This window comes from Gorilla gorilla, chromosome 6 (assembly GCF_029281585.2).
Source record: "Gorilla gorilla gorilla isolate KB3781 chromosome 6, NHGRI_mGorGor1-v2.1_pri, whole genome shotgun sequence".
Lineage (NCBI taxonomy): Eukaryota > Metazoa > Chordata > Mammalia > Primates > Hominidae > Gorilla > Gorilla gorilla.
This window is the reverse complement of record NC_073230.2, coordinates 55135577-55161143: the sequence shown is the minus strand read 5'-3', so window position 1 is coordinate 55161143 and position 25567 is coordinate 55135577. Positions and strand designations below refer to the sequence as shown.

General features: G+C 45.3%; 1 protein-coding gene across 3 annotated transcripts in view; it reads left to right on the top strand.

The window, feature by feature from the left end:
- Positions 1–25567, top strand: part of TNS3 (tensin 3) — a 307051-nt gene that overhangs the window by 256902 nt on the left and 24582 nt on the right. For all 3 annotated transcript variants that reach the window (XM_019031413.4, XM_031012945.3, XM_055347356.2), the window contains exons 21-23: positions 20318–20489; positions 21737–22371; positions 23052–23138. In XM_019031413.4, coding sequence (XP_018886958.3) covers positions 20318–20489; positions 21737–22371; positions 23052–23138 — 894 coding nt within the window. The remainder of the gene's footprint in view (positions 1–20317; positions 20490–21736; positions 22372–23051; positions 23139–25567) is intronic.

The following is a 25567-nucleotide window of genomic DNA, read 5'->3' as shown; positions in this document are numbered from 1 at the left end:
GATATCATGGTGACAATTGAAGGGATACAGGAATTATACAGTTATGCACAGACTATTTAAAAAGACACTTTTTTTTCTTAACAGGGAAATTTTTCAAAGATTTTCAAAAATTTTCAAAGTTTTTATTAAGAGATTTTAAAAAAATATTTATTCATTTATTTAGATGGAGTCTCACTTTGTTACCCAAGCCAGAGTGCAGTGGCATGATCTTGGCTCACTGCAACCTTCGCCTCCCAGGTTCAAGTGATTCTCTGGCCTCAGCCTCCTGAGTAGCTGGGACTACAGATGTGCACCACCACACACGGCTAATTTTTGTCTTTTTAGTAGAGATGGGGTTTCACCATGTTGGCCGGGCTGGTCTCAAACTCCTGACCTCAAGCGGTCTGCCTGCCTCCGCCTCCTAAAGTGCTGGGATTACAGGCGTGAGCCACCGTGCCTAGCCCTGTTAAGAGACATTTAAAAAGATAAAAATAAATGGAGAGAAAGCCATGTTTGTGGATAGGAAGACAATGTCACAAACATGTTGGACCCTCCCAATTTCATCTGCGTACTTAATTTAATTCCAGTCAGAGTGCCAGCAGATTATTTTGTGGAACTTGATAAGCTGATTCAAAATTTATATAATAAAGTAAAAATTCTCAGTAGCCAGTATACAACTACTAGAAATGAGGACTTACCACAAAGATAGAAAATTCGGTAAACATGAGCTGGTAAAAGGACAGAGAAATTGACCAACAAACAGATGAAAGTGCAGAACAAACTAGCACATGCTTGGAACTTTGGTGCCAGACAAAACAGGCAGCCAGGTCAGGAGGGGAAAGAGGAGCTGTCTCATAAATAGAGCTGAGGTTTGCCAGGTAGAAAAGGTTAATGGATCCCTTTTATAACACATGCCAACATCAGTTCCAGATGGACCAAGGATGTCAATGTCAAATAAATTCTTAGTAGAAAATCCGGGTGCATACGTTTTTCCGGATTTTTTTCCTTCCTGTCTTCTGCTCTTCTGTTTCTCTTTTCCTGCCTTACTGTGGATTTATTTATCATTTAGGGGAAACTCTGTCTTTATTTATTGATGGTATTTTTGAGTATATCCCTCCCTGTAGTTTTTTTAGTCCTTGCTCTTGGTATATACATAACTTGTCATTATTTATGGCTACTTGTATTATTTTATCACTTGGAGCGTAGCATAGAAATCTTACTTCAATTTAAGTTTCTTCACCCTCCCCATTTTTAAAGTACAATTGTTGGAAGTATCTTATCTGTTTATGGTGAGTACCACATGTGATGATGTCTGCTTGTTGCTCCAACTATAAAAAGTGACTTAAGAAACTCATGAGAAGAGTGGACTGTAATATTTACCCTTACTTTGACTCATTTGAACATTCTTCTTTCCTTTTGGAAGTTCCAAATCTTATGATTTTCATTCTGTTTAGAAAATTTCCTTTGGCCATTCCCTACTGGGACATTTGCAAACAACAAAATCTCTTCATTTTCCTTCATCTCTGGATTTCTTTATTTTTTCTTCATTCCTGAGTGGTATTTCTGCAGGATATAGAATTCACAGTTGACAGTTCTTTTCTTTCAGTACTGGAAGCATGTGCCACTTCTTTCTGGCCTCTTTGGTTTGGGTTTCTTTTGAAGATTCGAAGATAGGTGGATTCTCAGAAAAGCTGTCATTTTATGTGACACTAAGATAGGGAAAACAGTGCCAGGTAAAACAGGATGCACTGTGGGTGAAAAGGTATGCACAGATTTCAGAAATGTGGCTCCGTGAGAAAAAGCAACTGGGGACTGGGCACATGAGGCCTCGAGGAGCGGTACCTCCAGCCCTAGACTGGCTGCATGGTCGGCCCAGGGTGTGCAGAGCTGCAGGTGGGCTGGAGACGGGGTGCCTACCACGCAATGAATCCTCAGCAGGGGACCCCTCCCTGCTGGCCTCCTATGTAGGAAGCCCTGGTGATGTGACAGTGAATGAGAGACAGCCTCACCCCTGACACAGTTCCAGCAGTGTGCTACTGGCCATGTGCCAGATAGAGCAGGGTCCGTGGCCACTGAGGGCCTCCATAAGAGGGAATCAGGGAGCGGAGGCAGGCTGCTCTTGAGAGCTTTAGAGGGCTTCATGCCCCGGGTAGGGCTTCTGTGATTCTGCGGGGTCTCCAGTCCTTCCAGCTTGAGCACTGCACTTGACTCATGGTAAATATTATCAGCAACTTAGAATATTTAGGCACTCCCCTCAGTTTTATGTTCGTCATATACAGCCTTTCACAAACCATTTTCTTTTTTCTTTTTCTAATCATAACATTCTATTCCTAGGGTATGTTTGTTAATTTTCGTTTCACTGGGTTGTTTTTTTGATTGTGTGTGTGTGTGTGTGTGTTTGTTTGTTTGTTTGATACGGAGTCTCACTCTGTCACCCAGGCTGGAGTGCAGTGGCGCGATCTTGGCTCACTGCAACCTCCGCCTCCCAGGTTCAAGCGATTCTCCTGCTTCATCCTCCTGAGTAGCTGGGATTACAGGCATGAACCATCACGCCCGGCTAATTTTTGTATTTTTAGTAGAGACGGGGTTTCACCATGTTGGTCAGGCTGGTCTGGAATTCCTGACCTCGTGATCCGCCTGCGTCAGTCTTCCAAAGTGCTGGGATTACAGGCGTGAGCCACTGCACCTGGCCTTCACTTTTTTTTTTTTTTTGTTTTGCCCGTTCTACTTTATTCTCTTGTGCTTTCCCATTGGTTTGTGGTTTTGCTGTTGCATCAGCTTCCTTCTATAGGTCAAGGCTATGTAATGTACCCAGACCCTGGTCCTGGGGCTGAGGGACCAGTTCTGAGGGATGCTTGATGCTTTTACAGTTCTTTAGCCTTTAATCTTTTTGTAGAATGCCAATGAGACTTCTCCTTCCAGGACAGCTGGGAGGGTCGGGAAGTCCTCAGTGAATGTTCATCATCAGGAAAACCTTGGTGGATGATGGGCAGGAGGGAAGCTTCAGCAGTGGGTCCCCCTCCCTGAACTGCTGGTTAGAGAGAAGCTTGAGTGCTGTAGACAAGGAGGTCTTTTATATTGTGTTGTGCATTCTAAGTGGCTGGTCTTTGGGGGAAGAAAACAATGTAGAGTAAAATCAGGACAATTTGGTCTATTTGAGCGAAGATCTTTCTGAACTCCCAACTGTTTGTTCCCTCCTTCCCCTCAGAGCAAAATGGTTATTTCTTAAGTTTATTTCCTATGAGACAGGAGTAATTATGGGCAGAGGGACAGATGAGAGCTTTAAGCATTGTCCAGTTCTGTCCCAGGACAGCCCTCTTGGAGAGAGAACCACCTGTGGCAGAGACTGTGGATTGCTGTAAATTATCTTATTAATTGGAACATCACTTGTTATATTGGAGCAATTTTAGCATGTTCAAAGCTTTGCTGGAAGGCCCTCCAAATGCCGACACACCCTGCTGGCATTTCAACAGCGCTAGTGGCCTCTGTATTCGTGAGTTTTGGACTCAGTGGAATGGAGCTGGGCTCCATAGCACCTTCGGGGTCCAGAAGCCAGTGGCATGGTGCATGACCGTGGAGACGCTGCCCATGAAGAACATAGAGCCAGCCTGAAGGAGAATGGCACCACCGAAAACCAGTGGGTTGAGAATGAGACCCTTGCATCAGCAAAGTGAGTAGCCTACCCATTAGGCATGGTATGAATCGGAAACCTTAGTGAAACAAAAACACAAAGAGAGGAGAATCGGGACCAAGAAGGAAGGCCGGTGAAGCCGCATCATCTCCCTCCTCTGACTGGCTCAGGGCCCCATGAGATGCAGATTTTCTGGCACAGTTGGCTCCTCCTGGAATCCTGCCTCAGGCTGGTCAGAATTCCCATGCTCCAAGAGTCGGAAGGGACACATTGGAAAGTCTGTGTGGTCTCCTCAAAAGCCACATGCCTCATGTCAGTTTTCGTTTCTTCCTCGTCGCGATGGATCTTTTGAGTGCTTGCCAGGGGCCAGGCCCTGCTGTAAGCACCTTTCATGCCTTAACTTGGCAGATTCCCTGAGAACTCTGAAGTAGGGCCTATGTCACTCTCCTGCCATTTATAGAGGGGCTGCATCTCCCCAAACCACACACCTCGTGTTAGGCTGAATTGTGACTCCCTTCACCCCCTGCACATTCCTATGTTGAATGATGCCTTAACCCGAACCCCAGGATGTGAGTGTTTGGAGAAAGGGCCTTTACAGTGGTGACTGGTGAAAGTGGGTCCCTTAGGGTGAGCCCTCATCCAACATGACTTGTGTCCCTGTAGAAAGGGGCGATCAGGACACAGACACACAGAGGGAAGACCATGTGAGGACACAGGGAGAAGATGGCCATCTGTGCACCGCGGAGAGAAGCCTCGGGAGAAACCAGCCCTGCCAATGCCTTGATCTTGGACTTCCAGCTGCTAGACTGGGAGGGGTTACATTTCTGTTGGTTCAGTCACTGTGTGGTATTTTTTATAGCAGCCCAAGCTGACTAATACTCCCAATTCGTGGAGTACCAGGATTCCTCTTAACTCACAGAGCTGTGGACAGAGTGAAAAGGAATGAGGTTCGTGCTAATGAGCTAGAGGTGGGAAACCCAAGAATCGTGTTTGAGTCCTGCTCCAGCTGGGTGATGCGTGTGTTTCCCTCCAGGTGCAGGTGAGGGGAAGTGCTGAAGCCTCGGCCTCCTCACAGGTGTAGATGGACGAGAGTGCACACCTTTAGGAGTTGTTCTGAGGGTCAAGTAAGCCCACTGAGCACCGCGCAGATAGTCACTATTAGTAAAATAGTGATAATTTATGAAGATAACTTATGTTTTCTGAACAAAGATAAAATGCATTCTGAGTCTCTGTTTATATTTACTGCAATGAGAATACATCTTTTTGTTAACTGAGTGAAGGGTTTAACTGAAGCTGAGGTTTCGAATTCTTACCTAAAACAGGATTCCCAGTGTTGCATTCCTCATTGCTCACAGGACGCTTTAGAAATACTGGGTGAAGATGGCAACGCCTGGTTAGGGACCTGGTTAGAGTCTGACCAGTGATATTCTCTCAAAAGCAGCAGTCTTCCAGTTTCTGAAACTACATGAGAAACCCCCATTAGCTGCCTGTGGTCCCTGGCACATGGGCTGGTGGGCATAAGGTATGCAGATGCCCCGAGTGCCACAGGGGTTCTTAGAGAGGCAGGTCCTTTAAGGGTGTCTTTGATTCTATTCAGGTCCATTGAAATCTGCCACGTAGAATAAGGTTTTCAAGTCATGGTAAGAGACTTCTGAGATTACAGGGGTGGTTTCTCCCCCTGGGCCTTATGTGATTTAGACTTCCATGGTGCAGTCATTGATGCAGTTTGGATATTTGTCCCCTCCATGGGGGCAGATACTTCATGAAGGGCTTGGTGCTGTCCTCATGGTAACGAGTGAGTTCTCACTGTTAGTTCACACGAGAACTGATTGTCAAAAAGAGCCTGGCACCTCCCCTCCTCTCTCTCTCTCTCTGTCTCTCCCTCTATCACTCTCTCACTCTCTCTCTCTCGCCTTCCTCTCACGATGTGATGCCAGCTTCCTTTCACAAGTCCAGTGGGAGTGGAAGTAGACAGGAATGCACTGGCATGGGGTGGTTAGGCCAGGGTGAGGGTATGCAGAGTGCACATCAATGGAAGCTTCCTGAGGCCCTCACCAGGTGCAGATGCTTTTTCTACAGCCTTCAGAACTGTGAGCCAAATAAACCTCTTTTTAAAATAAATTGCCCAGCCTCGGTTGTTCCTATATAGCAGTGCACATGGACTCAGACAGTGGTTGTAGGACAAAATGATGATCCTGGACCAGGACTCCTCGGGGCTTCAGCTGTCGAGCCACCAGGCTAAAGTGACCTTTCCTTAGAAGGGCTGTGGCAAAGTTCAGCATGTGTCATCTGTGTCCCATGTGCCGTTTCTAAAGGAAAGCCAGGCCGGGCGCGGTGGCTCACGCCTGTAATCCCAGCACTTTGGGAGGCCGAGGCGGGCGGATCACGAGGTCAGGAGATCGAGACCATCCTGGCTAACATGGTGAAACCCCGTCTCTACTAAAAATACAAAAAATTAGCCGGGCGTGGTGGCGGGCGCCTGTAGTCCCAGCTACTCGGGAGGCTGAGGCAGGAGAATGGCTTGAATCCGGGAGGCAGAGCTTGCAGTGAGCTGAGATTGCGCCACTGCACTCCAGCCTGGGCGACAGAGCCAGACTCCATCTCAAAAAAAAAAAAAAATAAAATAAAAATAAAGGAAAGCCAGATTCTCTGGGAATTCTGCCTGAAAACAGAAAACATCAAGACTTCCTGTCCTGTGGACCAGTCCAGTTATGAGACTGGAATTATTCTGCGGACTAAAGACTTGGAACCAAGCATCTTAGGTACAGCCTCTTCATTGGCATAGACCCTCGCCGGTATCATCTTGAGCTGCCTGAAGCTTTCTCTGACCGCTGTCCACTCCTGTGTGGACGTGGTGTATACATTATGGTAACCTCCATTCTCCATCATGATAATCAGCCCAGGGCTCTCAAAGCCACTTATGCAGGTTCTCTCTCTGCTTGTGAAGGGCAATACTTCCTCTGTTTGTGGGTTTTTGTTTTTGTTTTGCTTTGGCTCAGCATAAGGAAGGCTTCCCTGAGGAGGGTCAGATGGCTCTTTTCTTTTTCTGGTGCTGCTTTGCATACCCTCACCCTGGCCTGACTGCCCTGTGCTGGTGCATTCCTGTCTGTCTGCACTCCCACTGGACTGGAAGCAGCTTTGAGGCAAGGACATTGTGTCACTGAGTCTGTTTCCTGTTGCAAGTAACCAGTTCCAACTCAAACTGGCTAAAGGAACAAGAGAGGAGAAAATGTAACTGTTCGCAAAGTCAAAGGGTGAAAGCTATCGAGTGTCCAGGGACAGCTGAATGGATAAACAAAATGTGATCTATGCATGCAGTGGAATATTACTCAGCCTTAAAAAGGAAGGACGTTCTGACACGCACTACAACATGGAAGAACTTCAGGGACATTGTGTTCAGTGAAGTAAGTCAGTCACAAGAAGACAAATCCTGTATGATTCCACTTACATGAGGTCCCTAGAGTCGTTGAATTCATACATACAGAAAGTGGGATGGTGGGGACTGGGGTGGAGGATAGGAAATGATTTCAATGGGGACAGAGTTATAGTTTTGTAAGATTATAAAGTTCTGGAGATAGTTGGTGTACGAAAAAGTGAATGTACTTGATGCTACAGCACTGTACACTTAAAAATGGCTAAGATGGTAAATTTTGTTATGTATATCTTCTCACAACTTGAGAAAAATAACGAAACTCACTGAGCAGCTGTGGGTGGCTGTGGCCTCAGATTTGGCTTCATGAGGACTCCTTGGCCACTCAGCGGGTGGGTCTCTCTCTCTGTCTCTCTCACACGTTTATTTCCAGTGACTCCCTAGACCCTGATCTTCTCAGCTGTGTGTTGGCTCTGTCTGCAGGCTTGACGTGGTCTCCAGGCAGCCTCAGTAGCTCCACTTCAGTGTCATCTTTCTTTAAAGTCTAGAAGGAAGGAAGTCATTTGTTTTCTTGAGAACTCAAACCAAAGCACATTTTTTTACAACTCTCATCCCTTGTAGGTTGCTAAGGGACTACGTGAGTCCCTGGAGGAACTGGCCTCACTTAGTGCATCCGAAGTGTAAAAACTGCTTTGGAAACACTCACTATGAAGAAAAACGCTGTTTTCACTGTTTCAACATTAGAATTCTCTACACAACACTAACTAAATTGGTAAATGTGTTTTCTTTCCAGTCTGATCAAAACCTTGAATATAAATGGGACATCTTCAAAGAATAAGAGAAAATAGGGCTCCAACTGTAATGAACTATTGTATCTACATTTTCTACTTCCTTTTGTGTTATTGCTTAAAAGGAAGACTGTGGCATGGTCTCTTTTGAAGGGGATAATTACAATTGCGATGAGAATGTCATAAAAGGGTCACCCAGCTTTTGGTGGACAGGATTCCCATTTCAGCCCTGGCTGGAGCAATTCTGGCTTCACTAGGGGAATAAGAACCTTGCTTCCTTTAAAAAGACAGAAACAATTTATCCTTTTGAGAGCATTTCTCATATTTGCTGAAATCAGTTGACCTTAAGCTGTAGAACAAATTTCATATTATTTGTATTATGTTGACATCAGGATTTTAAAAAGAAAAGATTCAACACCAAGAAGGTATTTATTTATCCATTTGTGGGTTTTTCATCATTTTTGTTTGTTTGTTTGTATCTGTAGGACTTTGATTCTCGTCAGAAACCATGAAAATGCTTTTCCAGTGTGTTGGGGTTGTCACTAATTAATTCTCATGATATCTGGCTGCCTGCCATTTTCTCTTTGCTTTCAAGAAGGTTGGTTAAATGGCCTGATTGTTCATAGACAAATAACAAAAGAATTATAGGATAATGACTTTTTTTTTTTTTTTTTTTGAGATGGAGTCTCGCTCTGTTGCCCAGGCTGGAGTGCAATGGCACGATCTTGGCTCACTGCAACCTCCACTTCCCAGGTTCAAGTGATTTCTGGCTAACTTTTGTATTTTGAATAGAGACAGTGTTTCACAATGTTGGCCAGGCTGGTCTCAAACTCCTGATCTCAAGTGATCTGCCTGCCTCGGCCTCCCAAAGTGAAGATAAGGACTTTAAAAAAACAAAAACAAAAACAAACATACAAAAAAATAAAACTAATCAGTACTGAGGAAACTCCAATACAAAGTCTTGCTTTTCTAAATTAGAATTTAAAAATTCCTAGCTAAATAAACCCTAGAAATCATCTAATCTGATCCCAACTGAAGTGAGTCTGTAAATGAAGATCCTGAAGGCCCCAGGGGTTGACAATGTGCCCAACACCCCACGGTTTATGGCAGAAGAGCTCAGGCTAGAACTTGGAGGTCTGAGCTGTCTCTCTGCAGCAGCCCCAATTCCCCGCCTAGAAATGTAATGGAAGAAGGATATGAGAGATTTGATGTTCCATTTTTTTAGAACTCTCTCAAATAATGGAAAAAGATACTTCCTATTTAACTGCATAATAATCCCGGGATGTGACTAGGAGGGAGGAAAGAATGGAGAGAGAGAGAGAGAGAGAGAGAGAGAGAGAGAGAGAGAGAGAGAGAGACAGAAATAGTTAGATAGATGGATATTCTCACTTACTTCTGAAGGTTTATTGTGAATATGACTGTGTATTTATGGGCCAAAGATTGAGACTGTATTTGTAGGTAGTTAACAAAACTCAAGTTTCTTCACTTGGATAGGAGACTATAATATTGACCTCAGCTAAATTTATTTTATTTTTCATTAAAGGTGATATAAAACATTCAAAGGCGATTTGTAGTTACTAATTGATGTATGAGTGAATAATTTTTATGCCTTATCAGGAACATGGGAAATTGGGAACACAGGAAAATGCTGATTTTGTTTTTAATGTCACATGTCCTGATTTTTTGCTAAGTAAGTTGTGGTTCCTGCATCTATGATAAGAGTCACACCCTGAGGAGGAACTTTGATGTTTGGATCCCTCATGAATGTTTAATATGTCTGACAACTCCTTACACATTTAATTTAGGTTGCAGGTTTTGGCCAGGCTCTAAGGCTTCCGAAGAGCAAGCCAGTGGCCCTGCCTGAGCCCCGTGGGTTTCTCCTCTTCCTGTTAACTTATATGTCATGTAAATAGTGGCCGTTGGAGAATGAGTGGTATCCAGCTTCCCACAGAAGCCTGGATGAGAGCATAAAAATAGATCGTTTGGAAAAGGGCCCGTGACCCTCTGTCACCCTTGTTCTGGGTAAAGGAAATGAAGGAGGTGGAAGCCGAGAGGAGAGGAGCATAGACATTCCTGAAGTCCCAGAAGGACGGGCACGCGCCTCCCAAGTTCTAGCCCGGTCCCAGAGGGCTGCCCCGCAGCAGCGGCCTTCCCGGCCACCTCACCCCCGCAGGGCACCAGGGACACCAGCTGCTTAGGCAGAATACCAGAAAGTGAGATGAGTGTTGTTTCCACACACTAACGGTATTATGCCTCCTGCTCTGGGTCTGAGCAGCAAAGGGAAAATGTGAGAATATTGTGGCAATGAGGGGCAGAAGGAGGCCGAGCCAGCAGGATGCTGGAACTAAAAGGAGCGTCTGTTCAGGGCCCAAGATCGGCTGTGGCTGGCAGGGCTGTGCTGGCGTGCACACGGTCTAAACAGCGTCCCTGTGTGGCCTCTGGAGCTTCCCACGTTGTGGAAACACATCTTCATAGGGGAGGGGTGCATGGCCTCAGGAAGGCGGCTTTTGCCTTAGTAGAAGTTGGCCTGCACCGGAAAACCCTGCATGTAGTTGCTTTGAGGGACCATTATGCTCACTGTGGTGCCCTCATGTCTCCACCTCTGAAGCAGAGAGACAGGCTGCCACAGGCTCAGGGCTGTGGAAGACCTCCCCACCACATTCCCGCTCTGGAGGGAGCAGCGGGGTTAATGCCTCCGCAGATGCCCCTGTCCAAGACGGTGCAAATCCCATCTGCTCCTCACCCCGGTCATCCCCACCCCGGGCCATCTCCTGGGCTCTTCTAGGTGCAGAGCTGAGGATACAGGCACCTGATCGCCCCACAACAAGGAGCTCAGCCCACGTCCTGTCCTCATTTTTAACATTGCTAAAAATGTTCATGGTAGTTTAACCGTGAACATCAAATGTACAAGTTAAGCAACAACAACAATTCTGCCTGTTCTTATGGTGAGCCACATTTCTAGAAATGAAGTGAACTCATGCAAAAGGGTTTGCAGTAGGTAGATCATCCTCACTTGACTGGTGCATTTGACTATACGATTTTTGGTGCACTTCCCCCAGCCCTGCCGGCTCCTGTTCTGCGCTTGCTAGATGCCCAGCAGGGACAGTGCAGAGGAGCACTTAGAAAGGGACCCAGGCTCCTGCTGCCTCGCTCTCCTCTTCCGTTAAGCGTGGGCACATCTCGAGGAGCTGTGCAGACCTAAGGGAAGTGGAGATGGTAGGTGCCAAGCACAGCGCCTGCAGGGTGTATGTTCTGTGTAAAGTGTAGCTGCTGTCAGCATCCTCCTTGCTGTCTGCAGTCCCAGTCACTGGAAGTGACTGCACTGACCTGAAGATGTGACACTCACCCAACTTATCTGGGAATGCCAAGGCCCCATCTAATAAGTGGATTAATTGCTGTGGCATTGAGCCGTGTGGCACTCTGTTAGCCGACTTGCATCTCTGAGCACAGGCAAAGACCAAGGACCTTCAGGAGAAATGGCCCAGGAAGCCCAAGTCTCCCTATGCTGAAGTCCTTCGGATAAACATGGAATCTGATGCTTTGAGCAGCCCCTTCTCCAAATAAAGGGTTAAGTCCTGTCACCCGGTCAGGAACTGGTCTGACAGAGGGAACTACACAGCCAGAGTGCCCCAGAGTTGGTGCTAATTGAATGATAAACAAAGCCACTTTCATGGGAAGTGCTGGGCTTGCTGTTTTCTGGGACAAGCACTGTGATAACAGGAACAAAGTGGATTTTATTTTCCTTCAGCCTCTTCTCATTTGGTGAAATTCCCAGGCGCCATGGGAGTGCATTGAGGGCTTCTGAGTCATGGCGTGGGGTCTTCTAGAGCCTTGAGGCACGGGGACTCTGTAAACAGGGATGTGAAGCACCAGGGATTGCCCCCGTGGCTTTGTGGGAACCACTAAGAGCAATGTCAGTCATAGAAACAGGTACTGCATGCTGTGCTGGGTATGTGCTCCTCTCTTATATGTCTCTTTGAAAGCTCAACCAACCAACCATAAGGTCGGCATATTAAACTTGATTAATAAACTTTTTTTTATTCCAAAGTTCTGTGCTGCTTCTTGGCATGAGACCCTAGGAACTGATCAACCAACTGTCCACCTACTCCTCTGAACCAGACCCCTGAGCAGTATTTCCACGTCATGCTCTGAACTTCTCCCTCTAACCTCTAAGCCTTTGCTAGTTCATTCATTAATTCACAATGTGAATGACATGGAGCTCCTACAGGTGCCAGCCCAGTGCTGGGGACACAGCAGTGAATGGCAGGAGTGGCCCCTGCCCAATAAGCAAAGAACCCATGAGGTGGTTTTGTCAGAATGCATGCCACCCATCCTTCCAGGATGGCATTCATCAAATGCCACTTGCCCCAGGAAGCCTTCAGATGAAGCTCCCTCCAGATGAAGCAAGTCTCCCTGTGGGTCCTCCTGCAGCTCAAAAGCTGCACCTCACATGTTCCTCCATGCACTAGTAATTTGCACATGGTCTCATCTGGCTGACACAAACAGGACACGCAGGCACTCCCTCTTTCGCTTTTGTTTCTGTCTTCCGTTCTCCAGCTGCTGTAGGCCATGTTAGTGGAAAACTGATGCCCAGCAAAGACATTTTATTTTTTATTTTTATTTTTTAATTTTATTATTATTATACTTTAAGTTTTAGGGTACATGTGCACAACGTGCAGGTTAGTTACACATGTATACATGTGCCATGTTGGTGTGCTGCACCCATTAACTTGTCATTTAGCATTAGGTATAACTCTTAATGCTATCCCTCCCCCCTCACCCTACATTTTATTTTTTTATTTTTATTTTTATTTTTTGAGACAGAGTTTTGCTCTCTCGCCCAGGCTGGAGTGCAGTGGCATGATCTCAGCTCACTGCAACCTCTGCCTCCCAGGTTCAAGTGATTCTCTTGCCTTAGCCTCCCGAGTAGCTGGAATTACAGGCACGCACCACCACACCTAGCTAATTTTTGTATTTTTAGAAGAGACGGGGTTTCACCATGTTGGCTAGGATGGTCTGGAACTTCTGACCTCAGGTGATCCACCTGCCTCACCTCCCAAAGTGCTGGGATTACAGGCATGACCCACCGCACCCAGCCCCAGCAAAGACATTTTTAATGGAAAAGAAATACGGACAAACACAAATGGAGATAAGTCATCTTAGTACTGGGAATAGAAGTGAGGGTGCAGAGGGATGGTTTTAAACTCCATGCATCTTTGTTTTTCTATCCCAGCTTTAATAGAAAGAAATAATAAATTCAGCAAACACTTATTTTAGAACATTTCCTGTGGGCCATACTGGGAGGAGGGGCGGTCAGTCACACAACTGCATCTGCTGTAGGGATTTACAGGTCAGTCATAGCAGGAAACGTGCACATGTATTCATGACACAAACTGAGCATTTGCCAGGCCTGGCCTTGAGAAGGTCATGGTATTTACAGTTGGGTGCAGCAGACACACCATTCCCAAGGGTCTTACAGTATGTTCATACAAACAGAACATTAGTACTGGGCTTTTCTATAATGGAAACATGATTAAATGTTGAAAACATTAGTGCGGAAATTGGTGTCTCATCCTTTCCCCCAAAATGGACAAGGCACTGTGTTTCAGACTTTGTATTTGATTTTTCAGAAGTTTTACTATTAAGTGCTTATGTGTAATTTTCTTTTTATTTATCCTTCTTAGGTTTTTTGTTTGTTTGTTTTGTTTTTTAACTTGTGGCTTGATTTCTTGAGTCTTTTAGGAAATTCTCAGTATGTATATTTTCCAATATTGCCTCTGCCTCATTCAATTTCTCCACCACTTCTTGGACTCCAATTATAGATATGTTAGAATTTTTAAGAATCATTTCTCATGTCTTACTGTCTTTTGTGTATTTCTCAGTCTTGTTCCTCTTTATGCTTCAGACTGCATATTTTCTTCCTATTTTTCTCCCAGTTCACTCACAATTTCTTTTGCTGTGTTTAGTCTGCTGATAAAATCATGAACTGAATGCTTAATTTCATTTATTTTGTTTTGAGTTCTAGAGTTTCCATTTGATTATTCTCTCTTTCTCTCTGTCTTTCTCTCTCTATATATGTATACACACACACACACACACACACACACTCACTCTTTAAGTTCTAGGGTACATGTGCACAATGTGCAGGTTTGTTACATATGTATACATGTGCCATGTTGGTGTGCTGCACCCATTAACTCATCATTTACATTAGGTATTTCTTTTAATGCTATCCCTCCCCCTGCCCCCAGAATGGCAATCATTAAAAAGTCAGGAAACAACAGGTGCTGGAGAGGATGTGGAGAAATAGGAACACTTATACACTGTTGGTGGGACTGTAAACTAGTTCAACCATTGTGGAAGACAGTGTGGAGATTCCTCAAGGATCTAGAACTAGAAATACTATTGACCCAGTGATCCCATTACTGGGTATATACCCAATGGACTATAAATCATGCTGCTATAAAGACACATGCACACGTATGCTTATTGCAGCACTATTCACAACAGCAAAGACTTGGAACCAACCCAAATTTCCATCAATGATAGACTGGATTAAGAAAATGTGGCACATATACACCATGGAATACTATGCAGCCATAAAAAAGAATGAGTTCATGTCCTTTGTAGGGACATGGATGAAGCTGGAAACCATCATTTTGAGCAAACTATCACAAGGACAGAAAACCAAACACTGCATGTTCTCACTCATAGGTGGGAATTGAACAATCAGAACACCTGGACACAGGGCAGGGAACATCATTTGATTATTCTTAATGGACTTAAGTTCTTTGATGAAATTCTTTTTGCTTCTGCTTTCTTAAACATTCTGTTCAGTTACGTTAGTATCTGTGGCTTTTAACATCAATTTTTGAACTAGCTGTGGGCGTTTTTTTCTGTGTGTGGGGTGGTGGCAGTCTTGGTTTTCATTTGTCATGTTTCCTGGCATTGATGATCATTTTTTTTACAATTAAATATTTGATACTGTATTTTTAGAGTATAGACAAAGTCAGGCTCTGGGTGGGGGAGGCATGTTCTTTAGAGAGGATATAATTTTTCTTCCAGGCTGCCTAATCAGATCCTGTCATGGTCCTCTTGTTTCTAGTTTGTAGCCCTTCAAGGGTCTCACCTTGAAACCTTGTGGTGTTTGCAAAGGCCCCTCTACCTAGGTACATCTTGAACTGCCGTTTTTGGTTACTTAGCATCCACTAAGAGACTGCCACAATCCCTGCTGATCTTTTTTAGATTCATAGCAGCTGGCTTTGTCTTGTTTACTGGGCATTGGGCCCTGTACCTCTGCCACTTAGGACTCAGAAATGCCTTGAGGGGAAACGTGCTCAGAGTGTTGACTCTGTCTCTGCAGTCCTCATTTCTCGGAGACCTTGGCACTTCCAGAACTGGTGCCTTGGTAGCTCTGAACTCCAAACTTGGTCTCCCCAGAACAGTGTGATTACCGCTGCTAGTTTGTGTATGGCCCCTATACCACATGCTTCCAAACGGGTCCATGTCTGAGAAGGAAAAATGGCCATGGATCTCCTGCTCCCTTCCCTGGAGGTTTTGGCCCAGTAAGCCCTGGCTGCCTTGGGCGATCTGAATGGGTTCAAACTATTGTTGTTAGTATTTTGTGTAGCTTTCATAATTGTCCTTAGTGGAAGTTTAACTCCTGCACTGTAACTGAAAATTAACATGCTGTCTCTTTCTAGTACTGGCTTTGAGCTGATGCAGCTGATGTGGCTATCTTTGATAGATAAGGGTTTACAGATTGTAATGTCTCCAAGATTGTTGATAAGCATGTTTTTCCACCTTTCTTGAGGACCTGCAGTGAACAATCTAACATTCTGGCTTCTTCTACCTCACTGGATAAACATCTGTTTAACTTCTTTCTCTTTAGCCATAACATTGAACATTTGTGTAAATTATTCATCCTCCCTTTTAGCCCTACTAATGAACCCTCTGTGGTGGGTAGCAGTATTAATCCTATTTATCGGTGAGGTGGTAAACTGAGAAAGGTAAAACAAATTACTTTAAATTCAAACACAAACCTCCGGCTTGTTGAGCTATTTTTATTATTCCACAGTTATGTTTTAAACGTACTCTCATAGCATTTTTTTTTTTGCTCTTTTTCATTTTAAATACTCTTAAGTCTTGGGGATATTAATTTATAGAGTTTTCAATAATTTATAATTATTGAATAATTGATAAGTTAACTTTAATTTCAGTGAATTGTTCGTCTTTAAATATGAAAGATTAGAGATGTATGCTTCAGGTCAGGATGGAGTAACAGAGACTTGATTTATTATCCTGACTGAACAAACAAAAAATGGACAAACTATATGAAATAATGGCTTCCAAGCCAATGGGCATCAGGCAGTGAAAGACAACGATCCCTGAAAAGTAAGAAACAAACATGGTGACAGTACAGTTGTCCCAGTTTACCGCCTAGACAAAGTTTCCAGGTGTAAGGCAGGGAGAGGAAACTCACGCAGAATCTGGGAGACTCTGAGTTGGGCATTTGGAGTTGAAACTCCAGGGGACCACAATGACTTGCAGGATGGAGAGAAGGCTGAACAGAGAGAGAGCTGTTGGAGATCTGCAGAGGATCCGCCATACGTATTCAACTGAGCGTTGGGTAGGAGGACATTAGGGACATTGAAGGCCAGGGAAAGAACCAAATGAAAAGATTTGAAAGTGAGGCTAACCCAGTGCTAACTTAAAGCTGGGAAGAGTGCCTGTTCTCATGAGCAAGAGAGGAAAGTATCAAGACTCACTAGGCATTGAGTAATATACAGAAGGGTTTTGCCCAGTAGTGGGGGATAACTCGCACTAGATGGAGCATGACTCCAGGCCTTCCTAACAAATGTGAAGAGCAAGACCCAAAAAGATAAAAATGTTTCTAAGCAACTTAACTGCATCCCAGAATAAAGTTCAAGAATATTTATAAGAATACAAAAATACCCAGCATCCAAAAACATAAAATCACAGTGTCTGGCATTCAATCAAAAATTACCAGGCAATCAAAGAAGCCTGAAAATAGCAATATAGTTAAGAGAGAAACCAAAACAAAACTAATGAGGACACAAAACTAATGTTAAGATTATGAACATTAAGACAAGGACATTAAGACATTTATTTTTACTATGTTTAATGTGTTCAAAAAGTTAAGTAGAGTCGTGGAACATATAAAAAGACCCAAACCAAACTTCATTGGAGAGAGAAACTCCAATGTCTGAAATGAAAAATAACCTAGATGGATTTAATATTTGGCTGATTTTGGATAAAATTACAAAAGCAATTCAATGAAGAATAGATAGTCTCAACAAATGGTAGTGGTACCATTGAATATCCATATTTAAAAAACTAAACTTTGTTGATATATATGCCTCACACCATGTGTAAAAATTAACTGAAAATGGATCATAGGCTTATGTTTATAGTTTCTTCCAAAACTGTTACACTTTTGGAAGAAAACAGAAAAACATGTTTTGTGACTGGATTAGGCAGATACTATTTTAGATACAACACCAAACACACTATTCCTAAAAGAACAAATTGATAAACTGGACTTAAATTACAAGATTTTGTTCTTCAAAAGATTCTTAAGTGAATATATGCACAGGCAACAGACTCAGAAGAAATATTTGCAAATCATATATATGATAAGGGACTTGCATCTAAAATATATAAAGAACTCTTACAACTGAGTGTTAAGAAAGCAAACAACCTAGTGAAAAAAAGGAAAAGGATTTGAACAAACATTTTACCAGAGAACACATAAAAATGCCTATTAATAAGCATACAAAAAGATGTTCAACATCATTAGTAATTAATAAGGTTGCAAATTAAAAACACAGTGTTATACCACTACACCAGCACTAGAATGGCTAAAATTCAAAATGCCAACCATGCCAAGTAGGGGCAGGATTGATGGTGGGGATGTGAAATGCTGCAAGTATTCTGGGAAGCAGCTTTGCATTTTCTTAAAAAGTTACATAGACACTTACCATATGGTCCAGCCACTCCATTCCTAGGTATTCACCCAAAAGAGGTGAAAGCATATGTCAGTACAAAAAAAAAGTGTCTAAAAATATTCATTGCAGCTTTATATGTAGCAGCCCCATAATGGCAACAACCCAAGTGTCCATCAACAGGTAAATGGACAGAGAAAATGTGATATGTCCATACAATGGAAAAGTACTCACTGTTGAAAAGCAATGAGCTATGTATACATTCTACAATGTGGCGGAATCTCAAAATAATTTCTTAAGTGAAAGTAGTCAGAGGAAAAAAAGAGTTTATATGAATGATTTTATTCATGTAGAATTTTAGGAAATGCACACTAAAGCAAAGTGGCATAAACCAGATGAGCAGGAGAAGGGGCTGGAGGAAACTCTTGGAATGATGATGTAACTGTTAATTATCTCAATCATGATGATGGTTTCATGGACGTTTACGTATGACAAACTGACCGAATTATTTACTTTAAGCATATCCAGTTTTTTGTATATTAGTTATACCTCAATATATAAAGGTGTGGTTTTTAAAGTTTCATGAAAAATTAAACATTTAAAGTTCACTTTTTCTCTACCAAGGTCTATTAGATAACTTAGGATAGTTGTTAATTTGGCATAACTCCAGACATTTTGTGTGCTGATCAATGTATTTTAAAAATCTAGGCCACGCGTGGTGGCTCACACCTGTAATCCCAGCACTTTGGGAGGCCGAGGCGGGCAGATCACGAGGTCAGGAGATCGTAGCCATCCTTGCTAACATGGTGAAACCCCGTCTCTACTAAAAATACAAAAAGAAATTAGCCGGGTGTGGTGGCAGGTGCCTGTAGTCCCAGCTACTCGGGAGGCCGAGGCAGGAGAATGGCGTGAACGCGGGAGGCGGAGCTTGCAGTGAGTCGAGATCACGCCACTGCACTCCAGTCTGGGCGACAGAGCGAGACTCCGTCTCCAAAAAAAAAAAAAAAATTCTGTAAGGTTTCCTTAGGAAAAGAATTCGTGCTAAATAAAAATAGTAATTTTTAGTTCATATTGAAATGACATGTGATCGAAAAAGTGCTTCACTTCACATATGTGGGAATACCATATAATTTTTAGAATGTTCATTCTGTCTTGGTAGAGATGGAGCTTGTTTACCTCATTGCAGTGAAGTGCATTCCATTTGTGAATTGATAGTGCAAATTCTGTAGAGATCAATTTTTTTTTAAAAAAACAGGATATTACATCCTGTATGTGGAGGTAATTTAGTTGAGTGGTCAGGGCTTTCCCTTGCTTTTTTGGATGTAATTCCTCACTGGTCTGAATAATCCACAGACCAGTGCTTATTGGCACCTGGATTAATGAAAACCCCCTAGGTATTTCATCTTCAGAAATCACATATGCTGCTGATAATTCCTTTCAGAGTATTCTTAGTAAATGTCATTTTTATAAAGTGTGATTCTGGTATTCAGTTTTATTATTGGTTTTCATTTGAAGGGTAAAGAAGGTAGCCTTTTTTTCAGTATAATTAAAATAACACATATTTCAAGCATGTGAGGTGATAGTCCTGTGAGTTGTAGGGAAAACAGCATCATTTGGAAATCTCTAAATTTCAATACCCTCTCCAGGAAATAAATAATATGGACTTTTTTTTTCTACATTAATATTCTCTTATCAATCTCATTAGTTTTGAAACAGAAAACAAAATGACCGGTATTTCTAATAATATTATTTTATTGACCATGGTAGATTTGTCCATTTCTTGAAGCCTGGTTTAAAAAAAGAAAAAATATGAAAGGTAAGATGTTTTAAATATCCAGAAATAATGCAGCTGCTGGGCAAGAAGCCAAACAGAAATTCCGTCAGAGGAATGTGCCTGGGCTCAGGCATGGGACACAAGCAGGTTTGCGTTCTGGCCCACCTGCGAGGGTGGCTTCTGCACCCCACGGTGTGGCCTTTGAAGCAGCGGGGTTTGACCTGGAAAGCAGCAGCATGGGTTTGCACCCTCATAGTGCTCGATGTTGATGGCCCAGTTACCAGCTGGGGGGAGGGTAGGGACCAAAGGAAGGTGGAGGACACCTAGGCCGCCCGGCTGCCGCAGGGCCTGCACTTATGGTCTTTACTGGGAGAAGTCGCCTGCTGGTTTGCAGAGGAAAGGCCATGCCGATTCTAAAGTGAGGTGCAGCCTAGATCATGGAGTGGAGAGTGCATTACAGGACATCAGCCTTTGTGGGGGATGGGGCTGGGAGGACCAGCCCAGGAGGCCCAATGTGCATCTCCTCACATGACCAGCTCGTGGTAATGAGCTGGACACTGTGGGGGACTGAATTAGGTCGCTTTATTTTTGGGAACAGTGATGGGCGAGAATAAACCCATGCTTGTGGGTGCAGGGCTGGCCGCCTCCTCCAGCCTATTACGGGTAGTGATGTCATGTTCAGTACGGCCATGGATGACAGAAAGCCTCAAAGTCAACACTGTTTCTTGTGGAACATGCAAAAGCAGCAGAGATTATGACTTCTCCAGTCCTACAACCGAGGTCTCTCTGCTTCCTGTGTTCCCGCTACAGAACCACGAGGCTGCCCTGAGACGCTCACTCACGCTGTGGGGATGTCAGAGAGCCCCATCGGACCCAAATCCACGATGCTCCGGGCTGATGCGTCCTCGACGCCCTCCTTTCAGCAGGCTTTTGCTTCTTCCTGCACCATTTCCAGCAACGGCCCTGGGCAGAGGAGAGAGAGGTAAGAAGATGGATCTTTAAACTTGGCACAAGTTCCCCTTAAAGACCCAGAATGCTGAGAGGCGTGTGGGACCAGCGGGGGCTTGCTCTTCAGAGAAGCTGAAGCTAGACCAGGCAGGGATTGGCCTGAAGATGGGGCGGGGCAGGGGACCAGGGCTGTGTGCACGACACTGCTACCGCCGGAGACAGGTGTATGTGGTGACATATGAGAAAATATAGGGACATACAGGAAATACAGGAAAAATCAGTCTTAGAGGGCTTCTGGTTTACAGAAAGACCTGGGGGTGGGAGAGGGTGGGTATTAACAGGGAAAAATGGCCTATTTCTGCTTCACAAAGATACTACCCCTGAGGAAATTCATACGTGAGACCATTCCACTTGCTCAGAGTAGGAATAAGTTTCTTTATGCTTTGTTGTATGAACACATAGCTCCCTATTTAACTTTTTAAATTCTACCTCTGTTCTCCTTAAAATAAAAGAGGAGCCCTCATTTAAGGACATTACACATAGACTCTGTACCCATGAGTGTTCCATTGCTAGTGAAATACATGTGTCACGTGGTGTGGTTTTAGCTGTCTTTCCGTACTCGTAAGTGGTTGGTAATTTCCAGTAGTCTTTGTGGTATCCGTTAATCAGCTGGTTCATCTAGCAAGCATGGATTGAGGACTGATGGTGTATCTGGCAGATAAAGGAGATGGGGCAGAGGGATCATGCTGCGAGGAGGAGGGAACCCACAGTGAACCAACGGCCCGGCTGCGGGGGATGAATGTGGGTGGCATCCCTGCCTAGTGCTGTGGGACAAGACGGGAGGGCATTTCTACTCCGGAGGGCACACGTGTATGTGGCCACAGGTGCTGGCCAAGGGCTAGGAAAAGGCTTCCCAGTGGGTGCACACCTGAGCTGCGTCTTAAAGGAAGAAAGGGCCTTGACCCGGTGAAGATGCAGGAGGGAAGGCGCAGGGGCCGAGGGAGCAGCATCTGCGCATGTGGAGGCCTTCATGGGGCGGCTCCCCTGGGTGCCCTCATGCGGGATGCAGCATCCAGGCATGAAGTGGGGGCTTGAAAGGCAGGCAGCGTGAGCTCAGAGAGGGCCTTAGTGTACATATTTTGGAAAATACCTCCTGTGCTGCCTGGAGGGCCTCAGCACCCACTTCCCCATCCCTGTCTTCCCGTGTGGGTGACGCTTGCTGGTCTTCAGGTGTCTCTTTGTACCTTACATGCTGTCTTGGTCGGCTTGTCTTTTGAACAGCTCCTCTTCTGCAGAACGCCAGTGGGTGGAGAGCAGCCCCAAGCCCACGGTTTCCCTGCCGGGGAGCGGCCGGCCCACCGGAAGTCCCCTCAGCGCTGAGTTCTCCGGTACCAGGAAGGACTCCCCAGTGCTGTCCTGCTTCCCGCCGTCAGAGCTCCAGGCTCCTTTCCACAGCCATGAGCTGTCCCTAGCAGAGCCACCGGACTCCCTGGCGCCTCCCAGCAGCCAGGCCTTCCTGGGCTTCGGCACCGCCCCAGTGGGAAGTGGCCTTCCGCCCGAGGAGGACCTGGGGGCCTTGCTGGCCAATTCTCATGGAGCGTCACCGACTCCCAGCATCCCGCTGACAGCGACAGGGGCTGCCGACAATGGCTTCCTGGCCCACAACTTTCTCACGGTGGCGCCTGGACACAGCAGCCACCACAGTCCAGGCCTGCAGGGCCAGGGCGTGACCCTGCCCGGGCAGCCGCCCCTCCCTGAGAAGAAGCGGGCCTCGGAGGGGGATCGTTCCTTGGGCTCAGTCTCCCCCTCCTCCAGTGGCTTCTCCAGCCCGCACAGCGGGAGCACCATCAGTATCCCCTTCCCAAATGTCCTTCCCGACTTTTCCAAGGCTTCAGAAGCGGCCTCACCTCTGCCAGGTAGGTGTGTTTCCAGCTGGTTGGAAGGGCCCCTCTGTCCATTCACTTGGGAAGGGAAGAGTTCAGACCTGCAGCTGAGCTGGCATATCTCTAGTGCTGGGCCGGGCACCTGGAGAGAAAATCCAGAGCCGTTGGGGTACTTTTCCATTTTCCTCGTCCAAAACCAAGCACTGGCTCAGGCTTTTCATTCACTCTTCTTCTTGGCTTCTGTGTTTGGCCACCTTGGATTCTTTCCAGTTGTAGAAAGTGCAGACATTTGCAGTGGTTCTACTTTCCATTTCACTTGGGAACATGGCTTTTTGTAAATAACAAATTCCTTGTCAAATTAAATTAATTCATCCAAAACGTCATTATGAAATATTTCAAGTGTATAAGAAGCAATGTGGTCTATGGGTTGAACAACACCAACCTTAACCTCTCTTTCCTCGCTACCTTGCTATGTATTCTTAGAATGTATTGCAAAGGCTCAATCCAAGCGTACTGTTGTTCTGTTTTGTGTTATAAAACAGTCACTGCCTCCTCCAACTCAGTCATTTCAAAGGCGGGGTTCCCTTTCCTTAGAACATCGCTCGCTTGCTTGCCCTTGGCATGGGATTTGGACTTCTGGGATCACAGCAGATGAGAGGTTGCAAGAAGAAAAGTGCCCATCATGGTCACTGTTTTTAAATTTTGCTTTACAGATAGTCCAGGTGATAAACTTGTGATCGTGAAATTTGTTCAAGACACTTCCAAGTTCTGGTACAAGGCGGATATTTCAAGAGAACAAGGTATGTGGGGAGGATGAGGGCCTCCTTGGGCATCTGCCCTAGTGTCCGCTTCGCTGCCTTGTGTGAAGGTGGGCCCTGCCGTGGGAACATCGGGCAGCCATGGCCTTCGTATGGATTGAGTTTGAGCAGGGCCCACACATTATTCCATGCCTCCTGGGGACATGCTACAACCTTTAAGTTTTTATAGGGGAAAACTCACTACTAATGAGGGAGTTGGTGAGGAATGGGCCCCAGCCATGAGCATTCCAGTGTGTAGGGTGTAATTTCTGGCTTCTTGCACCAGCCACTGGCTTGTGCAAGCCCACAACTGCTGACTGTGAGGAGGAGACACACTCTCCTGCATCTCCATGAAACCAGAGAGGACAGGGTGAGGAAGCAGGAGAGATGCCCTGCTCTGAGAAGTCAGGGACACTGTGTGTTCGTGAACACCTACATAAGCACTTAATAATGAGACCTGGTTGTGGACTTAACCACATGCCTCACACACAAACCAGGCAGAGCATCTCTCTGCTTGGTACAATGTCAGGCTTTTTTTTTTTTTTTAATTTGAAGTCATTAATACTAATTTTTGAGCAATGAATATTTGAATATTTTGAGCATCACTTTTTTACCAGAGCATGAATAGAAGAGATGTGGGAGAGGAAGGCTAGCAAGCTCTTCTGGGCAGCCCTGCTTGGAGACAGCCCCTGGGCAATGAGGAGAATTCATAAGGTGCTTCCCTCGGCTGTGGGATGGCCTTTCTCCCTGGATGCTGTGTCTCAGCTGAGCGTACCTTCCTCTGGATACCTCATTTTGGCAGTGCATAGAGTTTGTTGCTTCTGGGATATACCTCGGAAGAGATGGTGTGTGACTGGCAAGGCAGCGCAGGGCCATTCCTCCAGTGCCTGGAAGACGGAGTCAGGATTCCTAGGAACCAAAGTGAATCCCGGCGGCCACCTGGTGGAGGCTGGAGTGAAAGAGGGAATGGGTTGGTTTAAAGCGGTGAGAAATGACAAGCTGCCCGCAGTCAGCAGGAGACCCACTTGGCTCCTCTGTGCCTCTTTATCTCAACTTCAGAAGAAAATCAAGCTCTCTCCTTATGAAGATGCCTCAGGAATGCCTAGAAATGAATAGTTGAGTGGCAGAAAAATAGCTCTGTCCAGCTCTCCACTGAAATTCTGCTATTCAGTTATGTAGATGATAGAAATGGTAAGAATGTGCATCTCTTATGATCTCAAAGAAGCGATTGTCACTTTAAGTGGAAGAGAGAGAAAAAAAAGCCCGTGGCCTGGAAAGACCTTCATTTCCCTGAATTGGCCTTTGTGAAACACTGCTCACCATGGCCGAGGGCCCCTCTGCGGCCGGATGCTGTGTGCCTGTTGCCACCACCCAGGCCCCTGCTTGTGTCTCAAGAATCCCGATGACTGTGGCCCCCAGTGCCTCGGCACCTCCTCCAGCTGGCCAGACTGAGAGGTGCCTATCCAGCACCTAAGAGATTCTGGACAGACCCTTCCACTCTGTTGGTGCCGTCTTCTAGGGCAGGGCGATGTGTGGGGCTGGATGCCCCCTTCTCTCATTGTGCAATGTCATTGTAGCAGGGGGGATCTGAAATAGACAGATTTGGGTTGGAGTGCACTGCTGGCTTCCTCGGCAGGGTAGCAAGGTTCGAGCCTGCCGCGGGGGGTTGCTGAGAGCAGTGCCATGTGGAAGGTACCTGCCCTTGCTGGGGCCTGGTAGATGCAGGATAAGTGGATGTGGATGTGCAGTACGTGTAGGGGCTGCTGTTGGCATGTGCTTGATCTTCAGCACACATTGTAGAAGGTTTGCTGGGAGGACCCCATCTCAGGATGGCCAACACGTGCATCGAGTGTTGGTTTTTCCAGCTGAGCTCTAAAAGGATAACCTTCATTTTCTACATATTTTATATAGAAGAGACCTGTGCAGACGAACCTTCTACTGCCTGTGTCAGAGTCTCCAAACAGCAGAAGGCTGCCCTTGGGTGTCATTTATTTGGATTTTAACTGTCAGATATGCCTTTTTCTAGAAAAGCTACAATGACATTTCAGGGTGATGCAGGAGGAAAAAAAACACCCAGATAACCTCTTTGGGAGTGCAATTTGTCACATACTTAATTCCTTGAGGTTTCCTAAAGCTAATAGAAAAATACCTCAGGAGGAAAAGAGGACCTTAAAGTAAAATCAAAATTAAGTACTACTGTCCCAGTTGTACTTCTGGGGTGTTGCTTCTCCAGATGCTTCTCCAGATGCAGGGCGAGACAGTGTGAGAAGGTGCGAGGAGACTCCCTTGCCTCCCCTCCCCTCATCCCTGTCTCCAGGTGAGGAATGCGATGCCAGTGCCAGGGTGGAGCACGCAGCTGCTGTGTGCGGTGTGTGGACGCTTGTTTTTCCAACTTCAGCACACCAGGCTCCTCAGCCTACTTCTGTGTGGAA